General features: G+C 36.8%; 1 protein-coding gene across 3 annotated transcripts in view; it reads right to left on the reverse strand.

The window, feature by feature from the left end:
* Positions 1-188: 188 nt before the first annotated feature.
* LOC107738590 (eyes absent homolog 3-like) overlaps positions 189-13,117 on the reverse strand; it is a 24,164-nt gene continuing 11,235 nt past the window's right edge. For all 3 annotated transcript variants that reach the window (XM_016550358.1, XM_016550359.1, XM_016550357.1), the window contains 11 exons: positions 12,855-12,934; positions 12,297-12,477; positions 11,215-11,384; positions 10,889-10,972; positions 10,695-10,784; positions 10,561-10,619; positions 10,204-10,364; positions 7,825-7,939; positions 7,525-7,646; positions 3,898-3,998; positions 189-1,407 (listed from right to left, as the gene is read on the reverse strand). In XM_016550358.1, coding sequence (XP_016405844.1) covers positions 1,327-1,407; positions 3,898-3,998; positions 7,525-7,646; positions 7,825-7,939; positions 10,204-10,364; positions 10,561-10,619; positions 10,695-10,784; positions 10,889-10,972; positions 11,215-11,384; positions 12,297-12,477; positions 12,855-12,934 — 1,244 coding nt within the window. In that variant the 3' untranslated portion in view covers positions 189-1,326. The remainder of the gene's footprint in view (positions 1,408-3,897; positions 3,999-7,524; positions 7,647-7,824; positions 7,940-10,203; positions 10,365-10,560; positions 10,620-10,694; positions 10,785-10,888; positions 10,973-11,214; positions 11,385-12,296; positions 12,478-12,854; positions 12,935-13,117) is intronic.

Consider the following 13,117-nt stretch of genomic DNA (forward strand, 5'->3'; position numbering starts at 1 on the left):
ATCCCACTCAGCCATGTGACTTTCCTCAGGGGACGAGAATTCAGTTAGTTCATGTGGCTCATAATTGCATTATAGACATTTAACATGGGACAGTATCAATCCAGGAGCCTATGTTCCCCTCAAAACATCCCCTTGATATGGATTTTTAAAGAAATGGCTCAACCAAAAATAAAAAAAGTCATCGTTTTGTTGATTCAAACCCATAAAACTCAACTTTCTTAACACAAAAATGCTGCTCTTTTCCATGCAGTAAAACGTGAGTAGAGACAGATTGCTGAGATCCAACAGTTTTCTGAAATCATCAAAACACTAATAACCGAGTTAGACTTTAGAGCTAAACAAAGGGGAAGAAGACTGTTTGTAAACCATTTAAATTTAGGTCTGTACTCATTATGACTTCCATCAGATAACACACACTAGATGTATTTGACTTATGGTGATTTTTGGAGTTTGAAGTCCACTTTTCCATTCAAATTTCATATAATTTCAAATCAAAATTCAAATAATTTGAATTCTTATTTTTGGGCGATTTATTCTTTTAAAGAAAAAGAGGGACAAACTGTACAAAAACAAATGGTTTCCATTAGGCACTCTGTAATTCGTCATATTGCCTAATTTAAAGCAGAAATGATAAAGTGTGTATGAAGAGTAAACGAAAGTAGATCCCAGGAACTGAGGAACATTTAGGAAAATCCATAGATACAGGAAAAATTAAGTGGGATCTATGCTAAACCTTGTTGGTACCATCTGTACACATATTAAACAGGCCACGTCTGCGATCCTGTTTAAGAACTGAAATAATCACATCATTTCTTGGAGGCTTCTAAAGCATGTAACCTGCCATCTAATAAGAACCTGACCTTTGGAATGAGTGCAAATCAAAATGACTCCAACTTACTTTTCAGCCCTTTAGAAAGAATGCAGAAAAAGACTTAAACTAAGTTTAATCCTAAGTTTCTGTGCCAGTGCAGTCCTTTGGTCATGGGTTGTTCCTTTGGTGAAACCAGTTATGTTGAAGATGGTAAAGTACATCCTTTTTCCAAGAGAAAGATGCAATGAGAATGGGAGACAGTTTTTTCCTCTTTTCCTTGTGTACGGTTGTGTGGCGTCCCAGTGCAAGAGTCAACCTAAGGGGAGGATAGCTGCCATTGAGGGAATGGAGGGCTTGTGAGGTCGTGTCACAGACCGTCTTGAGTTCTTGTCTGTGACCGCTAACGTCCCAGAGTCTACGTCAGCTGCTCCACGGCTGCGCTGGATCAGGTAAGGGGTGGATGGGATTGCTGATGGGTGCAGCTGGAGAGATCCATGTCTTACCTCCAGCTCCATCTATAAGAAGTCCAGTTCCAGAGCTTGGTGAAGGGAAATCAGGTCTCCGTGAGACGAGATTCGCCAAAACGGCATGTTGTGCTAAAGAGTGATGGTGCACACAGATTAGATCAAACATACACAGATCAATAAAGAGAACTTTCAATGAAAATGTAAATCAATAGAATAAAGCAACATTTGTGAACCTTTTCGTCAGGCCTATTCAAATTGGAGAGTTGGAACGTTACTAAATGCGCTAGCTTTTAAAAGTTTGCGGTCAGTAATAGGGATGGGTTTTGACACAAATTTCACGATTCAATTCGATTCTCATTCACAAGCTTGCGATTCAATTCGATTACTGATTCGATTCAATATCGATTATTTTGGCTACATACAGTGGGTACGGAAAGTATTCAGACCCCCTTAAATTTTTCACTCTTTGTTATATTGCAGCCATTTGCTAAAATCATTTAAGTTAATTTTTTTTCCTCATTAATGTACACACAGCACCCCATATTGACAGAAAAACACAGAATTGTTGACATTTTTGCAGATTTATTAAAAAAGAAAAACTGAAATATCACATGGTCCTAAGAATTCAGACCCTTTGCTGTGACACTCATATATTTAACGCAGGTGCTGTCCATTTCTTCTGATCATCCTTGAAATGGTTCTACACCTTCATTTGAGTCCAGCTCTGTTTGATTATACTGATTGGACTTGATTAGGAAAACCACACACCTGTCTATATAAGACCTCACAGCTCACAGTGCATGTCAGAGCAAAAATGAATCATGAGGTCACATGTGTGAAAAACTTGTTGCATCTTTCCCAAAAAGACTCATGGCTGTATTAGATCAAAAGGGTGCTTCTACTAAATACTGAGCATTTTTCAGTTTTTCTTTTTTAATAAATCTGCAAAGATGTCAACAATTCTGTGTTTTTCTGTCAATATGGGGTGCTGTGTGTACATTAATGAGGGAAAAAAATTAACTTAAATGATTTTAGCAAATGGCTGCAATATAACAAAGAGTGAAAAATTTAAGGGGGTCTGAATACTTTCCGTACCCACTGTATCTGGTACACATGCCAAATTTTCTCAAGGGAAAAAAAAACTCTCTCAACTAATGCTGTAAAATATACATGAGAGTCATTTGGTACTACATTACTATAATATTGAAGGTTAAAATTAACTGATTTGTTAAAATTTCACTTAATGAAGTTTTTAAAATAATAAAGTTACAATTACATAATAATAGAGATGCTCCGATCGATCGACCGAAGATCGGTATCGGCCGATATTTTTTTTAAATATAAACATAATGGTGGCTGTCATAAAAACTTGATGGATTTATTCAAACATAAATTAAACATTGAAGAACAGTAAAAAATATAATGAATATGTTATATGGTTCATATATTAAGCAAAATGCCCCTCCTTACAGTTTATTTTTCTATATGACTAATGAGTTTATGGTCACCGAATATGTTTTGTTTTTTTCTGAGGTAAATGCGACGTTACGTGACATTGTTTACAAGCCATTATATTGTCGTCTTTGCGCGGCTGAAACACTGATTGAGCGATTACTTGAGACAGGACACGGATTGTAAAGTTGTACTCTCTCTTTTAACTTGCCTTCGGATATTTAGTCATGTTTATTTTGTGCTGAAACTGGTATTAATGTGGAGGAGATGATTAGTTCACGTGTCCGCTGAATTGTGGCGCTACAGCGATCTGTCACTCCACATTAAACACCGCCAAAACGGCATTTATTGTTTGAACAGACAGAATTTGAAATCTGAGACTTTGCTTCATATTAACAGTACCAAAGCACAATGCTTATTGCAATTTATTGGATGGGAAGTACCCTTCAATGTTCCGTCCATTAACTGAAAACAGGCTAGAATAATCGAGTCTTGGGATTTAAGAACCGATATCATTCCGTAAAAATGAGAATCGATTAATATCGAGATATCGATATTTTTCACCCAGCCCTAGTCAGTAAGGAATTTCTATTCTTCTATTTCTAAGAAAGAAATTAATACTTTTGTTCTGCAAGGAGGCATGAAATTAATCAAAAGTGACAGTAAAGACATTTATAATGTTACAAAAAGATTTATATATTTTTAATAAATGCTGTTCTTTTGAACTTTCTATTCATCAAGTATTCTTGGAAAAAGAAGTACCACAGTTTCCACAAAAATAATATGCAGCAAATCAGAGTTTTGTGACACTGAAGACTGGAGTAATGATGCTGAAAATTCTGCTTTACCATAACAGAAATAAATTACATTTAAAAAAATCTAATAGAAAAAAAGTTAATTTAAATGGCAATAATATTTCACAATATAACTGTTTTTACTGTATTTTGGATCAAATAAATGCAGCAAAAGAGACTTCTTTCAAAAACATTTTACTCATGTTTTCTTAATGTTAGTGTATCTTGTGTAAATAATTTAGATCATAAAGTTTGGGAACCCCTGAATAGCAGTATCATCAGGAATATTTTGGCATAATAGGAGGTATTATATAGTGATATGATCACATTGATAGGGGTATAAAATGTCCAAATGCTGGTATTGAGATTGTACCTGCTTTGCTGCAAACTCTTCATCACGACCGTCCCCGATAACAACATAGGTCACTTTCTTCCCAAAGCGAGAGATGATGCGCTCAAAGCAGCTCTCTTTTCCTGTTAACAGCAGTTACAGATAATGTGTTACACATAACAGGTACATTTATCCTGGTGCTCAGTTTCAGGTTGATACCAATGATTTTAAAACAAGAGTTCACCCAAAAATGAACATACTGTCATCATACATACATTAACCCTCATGACATTCAAAACCATACATTTTATACTGTGGAACACAAGGTGAATTTCAAAGAACATCCTGATAAAGTCCTCTGAAGCCATATGATATCTTATGGTCTTTAGTAGAGTTGAAACAATTAGTCGACATAAAAAAAACAAAAAAAAAGATTGTCGACAAATATTTTTGTTGTCGAGTAGTCCTTTGATCTCATATGACCTAATGTAAGAGCCTGCATTAACATGGTTTGACCAGTGTGGTGCTGTAGAGCAAGATTGTAATTCAGCATCTCCCACATGCAGTCCAGTAAAATAAGACACGCACAGATAATGTGTTACACATAACAGGTACATTTATCCTGGTGCTGTTTCAGGTCGATACCAATGATTTTAAAACAAGAGTTCACCCAAAAATGAACATACTGTCATCATACATACATTAACCCTCATGACATTCAAAACCATACATTTTATACTGTGGAACACAAGGTGAATTTCAAAGAACATCCTGATAAAGTCCTCTGAAGCCATATGATATCTTATGGTCTTTAGTAGAGTTGAAACAATTAGTCGACATAAAAAAAACAAAAAAAAAGATTGTCGACAAATATTTTTGTTGTCGAGTAGTCCTTTGATCTCATATGACCTAATGTAAGAGCCTGCATTAACATGGTTTGACCAGTGTGGTGCTGTAGAGCAAGATTGTAATTCAGCATCTCCCACATGCAGTCCAGTAAAATAAGACACGCTGATGAGAAGTGCAAACAAAGTCGAGCCAGTAGATTGTGGGAAAGTTTTACAAAAAATGCTGTCATGTGTAAAGACCCCAATATACTCACGGCAAAGTGTTTTTTTCCCTCTTCGGTTAGGGGTAAAAAGAAGTTTGAACAGTACACTGTTAGCAAATATCCTGATGCTGCTGAATGACATTTAGATGAGCATGCAAATATGTGCTCTACTCTGTTTACTCTTAATAACAAACTAAACACACAACGAAAATGACAGCGTGGGAAAGCAGCAGTTAAGAAAGCATATGATCATAGCGATGTGGATGTTTGCACAAGGTCTGCAATCGGCACTCCAGTAAACTCACGTTGCGTTTATTTATATAACACTTTAAGGATGTAACGGTTATCAGTATTATCTAGGGTTGGGAATCGAAAACTTGTTGTCAAATTAAAGTTTCGTTTCCGCCTATCGACTCCTATGCACTTTTTTTTTTCTTCATCTGTGAGGACCGGATCTAGCGATCTGCCAGGACCTTGCTCGCTAATCTAAGCGCTCCAAAGTTTGGCTACATTTGGTGTATGGTAGTGATTAAAATAGAATAAATCACCTTTTGAAAGTAATTTGACGCTTCAAATGAAGATTTATCGATTACATTGTTACGCCAGTAGGTGGCGAAAAGGGGCTGTTAAAATGTATTTGTCTTTGAATCACAAGAGATGCGTTCAAGAACGCGGATTCATCCAGTAATGAAACAAGTACATCTTGATTGAGTCATTTAATCATTCATTCATAAATTACATGTGATTTAGTTTAGTTTTCTAATGTTTTATCTTCAGAATCATGAGAGAACCACAACTTCCATTTGGGAAAAAAAAATTAAAAAAAATCTAAATTTATCCAGAATCATGCAGTTCTATTTTGCACACAAACAGCTCTTAAAGAGTCCAGTTTTTATGTAGCCTGTTGATTTTTGTTCATGGTATTCAGCTCCAATAAATGGTTTGCAAAAAAGAGACACAGGAGTGATACTATTCCTAAATTACAATGATTCGTCTGCTTCATTCCTCAGACTTTGACGTGTGCGATCAATGTTGTGATCACTTATTGGTTCGTCCGTGCAGAGTACGATCACACCAGTGTGATTTGAACATTTAAACTTGCGTTCGCGCTGCCATTGACCTAAAGAGAGCAGCTGTCATCTGTCATGAATGAAACAGCTTCACAGTCTTTTCAGCCACACAGTATCATTTGTGTTACAAACATTCAAATCACAGAAGTACTGGTTTTTGTTCATGGTATTCAGCTCCAATAAATGGTTTGCAAAAAAGAGACACAGGATAAATGTTTGATATCATTATTTAATCACATTGGAATCGAAACTGGGAATCGAAAAGAATCGGAATCTATAAGCAGAATCGGAATCGATAAAATTCAAAACGATACCCAACCCTAGTATTATCACGGTATTGTTAAAATGTGCTGGAGATGTTCAAAAAGTACCGACACATAAATCACTTCACCAAGTTTTATATCTAAAAATCAACAAACAACAAATAAAATGACTTTTTGTTTGCATAATAACTAAAAAAATAACATTACCAATGATGTTCGGATTTTAAATGACAACTTGACTGACAACAGTTTAATAGCATGTTGAAATATCTAATGTAAATGCTCAAATAAAGCTTTGAAAAAGTTTCATAAAAAGGTAAACCTCACATTTCAGCCTTTAAATAAAGAAAAGATATGTCAAAATGATAATTGATTAATAAATGATGAAATGTATTTTATCTGCTCCATGAATAATTCTAGATAACTTATCTGAATTGTTTAAATGTGTAGAATACATAAGCTTGTTTTTCATCAACCGGTCAAAATTTACAGCAGGGCATGCAAATTCGGTCAGTTTTTGGCCAGACAGAAACTGCTGCACACAGACTGAATGTAAATACAGGTCTCTGTAAATCCACTCGCTGACAGCAGGTGGCGCTTATGGAAAAGCTGAATTAGAGCTGTTTCCCGTAAACTCCGTGGACAAAGCAGTATTGCGATTAAGAACATTTCCTTTAGGTAGTACATGGAGCAACGATGAAAACAAATGCCATCGAATCGTTTCTAAAGACAGCCAGAACCTTCAGAGGTACATTCATATAATTAATTAATTCATATATTCATTTGTTTAATTCCCTCAGCACTCTTTTAAAACCTCCCAGCTTTTCCGCCCTGTTTTACATGACGTAATAGTGTCAGTGTTGCATTCAGTTAGAATTACAACTCAGTACGTTTCATGAATTGTAAAAGCTGAATAATCGATCAAAGCCCACTGATTAATAGGTGAAATAATCTACGATTAGTCAATAATTGTTCTAATAATTGTTGACTAATCGAAATCAAGATAATTGTTGGTTGCAGCCCTAGTCTTTAGTCATGCCTAATTTTCACAACCCATGTATTCCAAAGGTTTTTTTTATCAAATAAAAATTTATGGAAAGGTTTATTTTAGGTTTTGACAGCTAGTTCGTTTGTGTCATATTTTTGCAGCCCCTGGTCACTGTATAGGAAACAGCACTGTGAACACGCTTCAAAAATTCTCCTTTTGTGTTCTGCATAACATCTGGCTTTGGAATGACATGAGCAAATGTTTAAAATTTCATTTTTGATAAACCAAACCTATTACCTATTTTAGTGGCGCTGTAGATATTCTCGATGGGAAAGACGTCACCCAGGCCATAGAGAAGCACTTTAGCTAATGCAGGAACCAGCTGAGTGGTGGTGACCAGAACATTCATGCATCTGCCCCTGTGAACAAACACCAAAACAATCAGTCCTTTGTTAGTGTGTACACTACATTAAAGCTGAAGGAGAAACCTGTTTGGCATGTTGCTCCAGCACATCACACACAATGTTTAATGCCTAAAGGCGGATCTGATGATTTCCTCTAAATTATGCACGCTCAGGGAACAGAGGCAGATCTCACCTCGACTGAATGAGCAAGGGAGATTTGAGGGCAGTGCTCAGCCAGGCATCTGTAACAGTCTCGATCTCCGAGCACAGCCTGAGCAGTAGGTCTCTCTTCATTGGGCTCAGCAGACCTGCAAGGACAGCAGATGAGGCTGGCATTAAATGACATTATATATTAGGCTTGTTGGTAAGCAGTAATTTAAAGATACTGCTGGACCTGGTCTGTATAGCTAGTTTATCCATGCAACACAACTAGCAGCAATGTTCAATGTTCAGCAACGACAAAATTCCAGATGTAGATTCTGTGGCTCATTCCTCACTGTTGGTTTTGACTCTTTTTCAATATAATTTTTTTTAAAGACCAGAGGAACATGTTCAACTAATGTTGTTGCGGGAACATGATATGATTCCTTTTTTAAAACTTCCTTAGTATTCATTGATTATTATCAGCATCTCATTCATTATCACTTCTTGCCATCTGGAGCAGCACTATTGTGGACCACAGAATAAGCCAGTTTCATCCTTTATTGGATAAAAGCGTCTGCTAAATGTAAATCATTGAGTTTATAATAGTTTATTCATTTTTTATAGTTTAGACACCTAGTACAAATGCACATTTGTGCATCAGTGCCTGTATTGTATGTTTTAGATGCAAAACGTCATTGTAGGAAACATGTCCAAAACAGGCCAATAAATATTTGTCATTCATATTCCACATGCAGGATCACAGAATGAAACAGTGATGACAAAAAACCTCAATAACTTAAAGGCAGGGTATGTGATTTTTCAAAAACGCTTTAGAAAACTGATTCGGGCCGAATCGCAAAACAAACTTGTAGCCAATCAGCAATAAGGGGTGTGTCTACTCGTGATGTGGAGGAGAGCGCGTTCAGTGCATGGGACGGACATTAGCCGAGCAGAGCGACAGAAAGATAGGGATGGTGGATAAAAAACAAAAGAGGAAAATGTCTGCGGAACGATAAGGCAAGAAGTAGGACCCGTGTAAATATCGGATCAGCTTTCCAGCGCTGGAGAGAACTCAAGGAGTGGAGGCCTGCGATCGGACGCCGAGGTTGCTATGTTTCTTCTCAGTAGGTGAGTAACACCGTGTCTACAACAGCTAAAGTCTGCCTACACTGGACGCGATCAAACGACCGTTGAAAACCATTTGAAATTTGTCAGCACGTCATAAATAGAACCCGGCAGCAGTTTTCTGTCGGGGATTTGTTGCGCCGCGCCGCTCACGTCCGTAGACACGGTGTAACATTGGTTTTGCTTTGTTTCACAGAACTAATCGTTGCCTGGGTTGCGTACGTATATGTGGGGCGGAGCTATCAAAATAGGGGCAAGACCCTTTTGGGGTAGGGGCGTGTTTGTTTTGGTGATTTCAAATATCAACATTGGCTACCAGAAATCACTTACTCTGCCTTTAAGTAAATGAAAGGTATTATTTAGCAATATGCTAAATTCAGGATTCAAGATTCAGTGACAAGCATTTATTTGAAGTAGAAATATTTTGTAACATTATAAATGTCTTTACTGTCACTTCAACTGTCAATCAGTTTTTATGCATCTTTGCGGAATTAAAGTATTAATTTCTTCAAAAAAAAAAAAAAAAAAAAAACCTTGCTGACATTAAACTTTTGAACGTTAGTGTGCATTAGTAACAGTAATCAGTGCATGTCAATCATTTCATTGGACCAAAAATGTGAGGCAATAATGAACTGAGAATACACAGCTAAAGGCCCGTAGACACCAAGAACGAAAATGATAATGGCAACTACAATGCTAACTATATTAGCGTCCACACAAACGCACATTAATGTTTTGTTTATTATAAGCATGCACTATAGGTATGCCATCTGTCACTTTAATGATCAAGCTCTTTAAGGCATGATGGATTCTGACTGGCTGTCAAAGCTGGAAGAAATCGTTGTGAAAGTGATTCCAACAATATAATTATTCTGTGCCATTAATGTTATAATTGTGGTGTGGGCTCTTCTTTTAAATTTAGAACAATTTTTAAAACTACATCTTTATAATTATCGTCCTTGGTGTGACTTCATTCTCACTGTACCACTGCTCCTGAAGTATGTGCATGAATGCTTCTGAAGTCATGTATGTACGTGTTGGCTTGTGCACAAGCTATAATTTGCTGGAACAATGAACCACCTCTTCTGCATAACTACTGTCAGTTCAATCAGACAGCACACATGAGGCCGTCATGAACTTCATTCCAGTATTCTTGATTAGATATCAACCAAATAGGAGGGAAAAGTATGCCAGAAGGCAAGACAGGGAACTACTACTTGACTAAGTAATAATGGTACCGTAACAACGCCACCCTGTGGGCAAATGCAGCATGGCTTGGAGCAGAGATAAGAGACACTCTCACCTCCCACATTCCCTTTGAATCCATTGTAGATCTCTTTGAGCCGGCGATATCTGAAGGCCAGCTTACGCATCCACTCCACTCCTCCCTGTACCGCTGTGGTGGACCCTGGACCACCGCCTGCACTGGGCCCGCTGAAGCCATCGCTGGAGAAGTTGTAGTTGCTAAACCAGAATAATCAATATTAAGATGTACAGACTAAACAAAATAAGTTACTTAGAGCTTTAAGCATTTGAAGAGCATTTGTCGTAAATGCAACAGCAATATGTGTGTTTTGAGATGTTATTGAAAAGCTATTTGCTAGTGTAAGTTGTAACATTGTTGGAAAACTCGTCATAAAGTCTGACTTGGTTTCATTACCTCAAGTCCTGCCCATTGTCATCTGAGACAACATCATCAACATGGACCTGATCACATTCCTGTGTTGACAGGAGGTGTGAATGTTATTTACATGAACATAAAGCAAACTGAACTTTGTGTTACACTCTGCTTACCTCCAGATCATTGAAGAAGAGATGAGTGTCTGCAAGCTCAAAGATCAGCTCCTCCATCTGAAGACCCAGATTGAGAACTGCCGCTGGATCCTGAAAAAACAAAAGCATCCCAGGAAACAGCAAGAATGTGAGAATGGGGGGAAAAAAACAAACAAGCATTACTTCTGCCAGTGTGTAAAAGAAATTTGCTGTACCTTGCCAAACTTCTGTGCAAATGAGCCGGTAAGAAGAGAGTGGAAAATGATGATGGTTTCATCCAGATCCCACAAGAAGACACGCTGAGAAAAGAAAGAGTTCCTTATGTTTGTTACAACTGGCCCAATGCATTATGCTCATCTAATAATTCATTACTCTACTCTCCATTTTAACATTCAGCAAAATAAATAAATAAAAAATTGTAAAGCTGATTCTCTGTTTAGTTGAGCAAGCTCAATTTAATGCATTTTTTCTTTGTGTCTGCATTTGTATACTTTTTTTGGACTTCAGAGTGTTGCTAAAACTATCCAGGTTGCTTCCTTACCTCAAGGTCATTGTCTGTGGATTGGGAACCATCAGATTTCTTAGCTTTGCCTTTAGCTTTGCCAGGAGGGTTTTTGCGGTTGGTCTCGTCTTGGTCCCCTGCTCCTGTGGGGAGGGCCATCCCAGCAGGCAGAGCCACACCTGTTGGGATCGTCACACCTGGGGATGCATCTGATGGAATGAGCAAAAACATGAACTGCAGTGAGAGCCAGAAGAGTGAGGGACATCCACAATAACAACAACAACATAATCTAGTCCAGGATAGGGCAAACATTTTCCTCCCAGTTACTATTAAAATTACTATTAAACTCTTACTATTGAAACAATTAATACTCAAATTAATTATATCTGAATTACATCTTAAAGTAAACCAAATGCATTTTAATATAGTAATATTTACCATTTTTAGTATAATTTATGATAGTAGTATAATATATACACTATCATTCTAAAGTCTGTGGTCAGTAAGATTTTAAAATGTTTTTGAAAAAGTCTCTTGTGCTCACCAAGGCTGCATACATTTATTCAAAATATAGTTTAAAAAGAAAGAAACATTATTACAATATTTAAAATAACTTTTCTATTGTAATATATTTATTCCTGTGATGCAGAGCTGAATTTTCAGCAGCCATTACTCCAGTCTTCAGAAACCATTCTAATATACTTTTTGCTGCTCAAGAAACATTTCTTATTACAGACATTGAAAATAGTTGTGATGCTTAATATTTTTGTGGAAACATTTTTGTCAGGATTCTTTGATGAATAGAAAGTTAAAAACTGCATTCATTTGAAATAGAAATTGTAACATTTGTAACATAGAAATTGTAACGTCTTTACTGTGATTTTTGGTCCATTTAACGTGCTTTGCTACAAAGAAGAAAAAAAAATACTGACCACTAACTTTTGAATGGGAGTGTGTGGATTTATATGAAATGTAATTTCTTTTATTCTAATTTTAGCTGTGAAAACAAACAATTTTAAGCCATTTACAGTAGGTGGAAAAATGCTAGTACTAATATTCACAAAGTTCTAAATAAGTGAGAAGGTTTATTGTGAAGTTACAGAGGGATAATGCTAACACACCTGTTGTGTTGGGCAGGTTTGCTGAGGCACTGCCTTCAGTTTTAATGGCTGGATATTCAGGTGCCACTACACCTGCTCCATCTCTATCACTGCTGGGCAACCCAGCCGACAGGTAACTGGGAGGAGGAACGTAGTACTGCGAGAACTGACTCTGACCAAGAGAGTTGTAACTTGAAAACTCCTGGAGTGAAACAAATTAAGATTAAGAAGTTGAAATAGTTTGTTCATCAAAGCAATCTGACTGTTTCAAGCTGTCCTTTCTATCTGCCATACAACCTAGTCTTTTACAATTTACTGGTTGAGATATAAAAGAACTGGTTGAAATTTAAGAATTTTTTCTTTTTCATGTTTCTGAATCACCTTTCCATAAGAAAATAGCATATCGCAACATATATCACTATCAAGAACATGATGATTTTGTTGTATTTTTGATCATATCAGAGTTCAAAGTCTGTAGAATTCAATCTAATTCAAAAGCAGAGAACAACATCCGCATATTAGTAATATCATCCTTTCAAATACTGACTGACTTCCTCTTTTGACTGCAGGTGGACTCACCTGATGTGTGCCAGTAGTTGTGGTCACAGCAGTTGCTGGAGGGATGTTAGTGTACACACTGGATGTAGTGAAACAGGAACCTGATTGCGGGATGAAGAACAATTATACAGAACGTCGAACAACTGAAAAGTACAATCATGGTAAGTATTACTGAATGAAATGCTGTATGAGCGTTAAAGGAACACTCCACTATTTTTGAAAATAGGCTCATTTTCCAACTCCCCTAGAGTTAAACAGTTGAGTTTTACCGTTTTCGAATCCAT

This window comes from Sinocyclocheilus rhinocerous, unplaced genomic scaffold (assembly GCF_001515625.1).
Source record: "Sinocyclocheilus rhinocerous isolate Xijiao unplaced genomic scaffold, SAMN03320098_v1.1 scaffold525, whole genome shotgun sequence".
Classification (NCBI taxonomy): Eukaryota; Metazoa; Chordata; class Actinopteri; order Cypriniformes; family Cyprinidae; genus Sinocyclocheilus; species Sinocyclocheilus rhinocerous.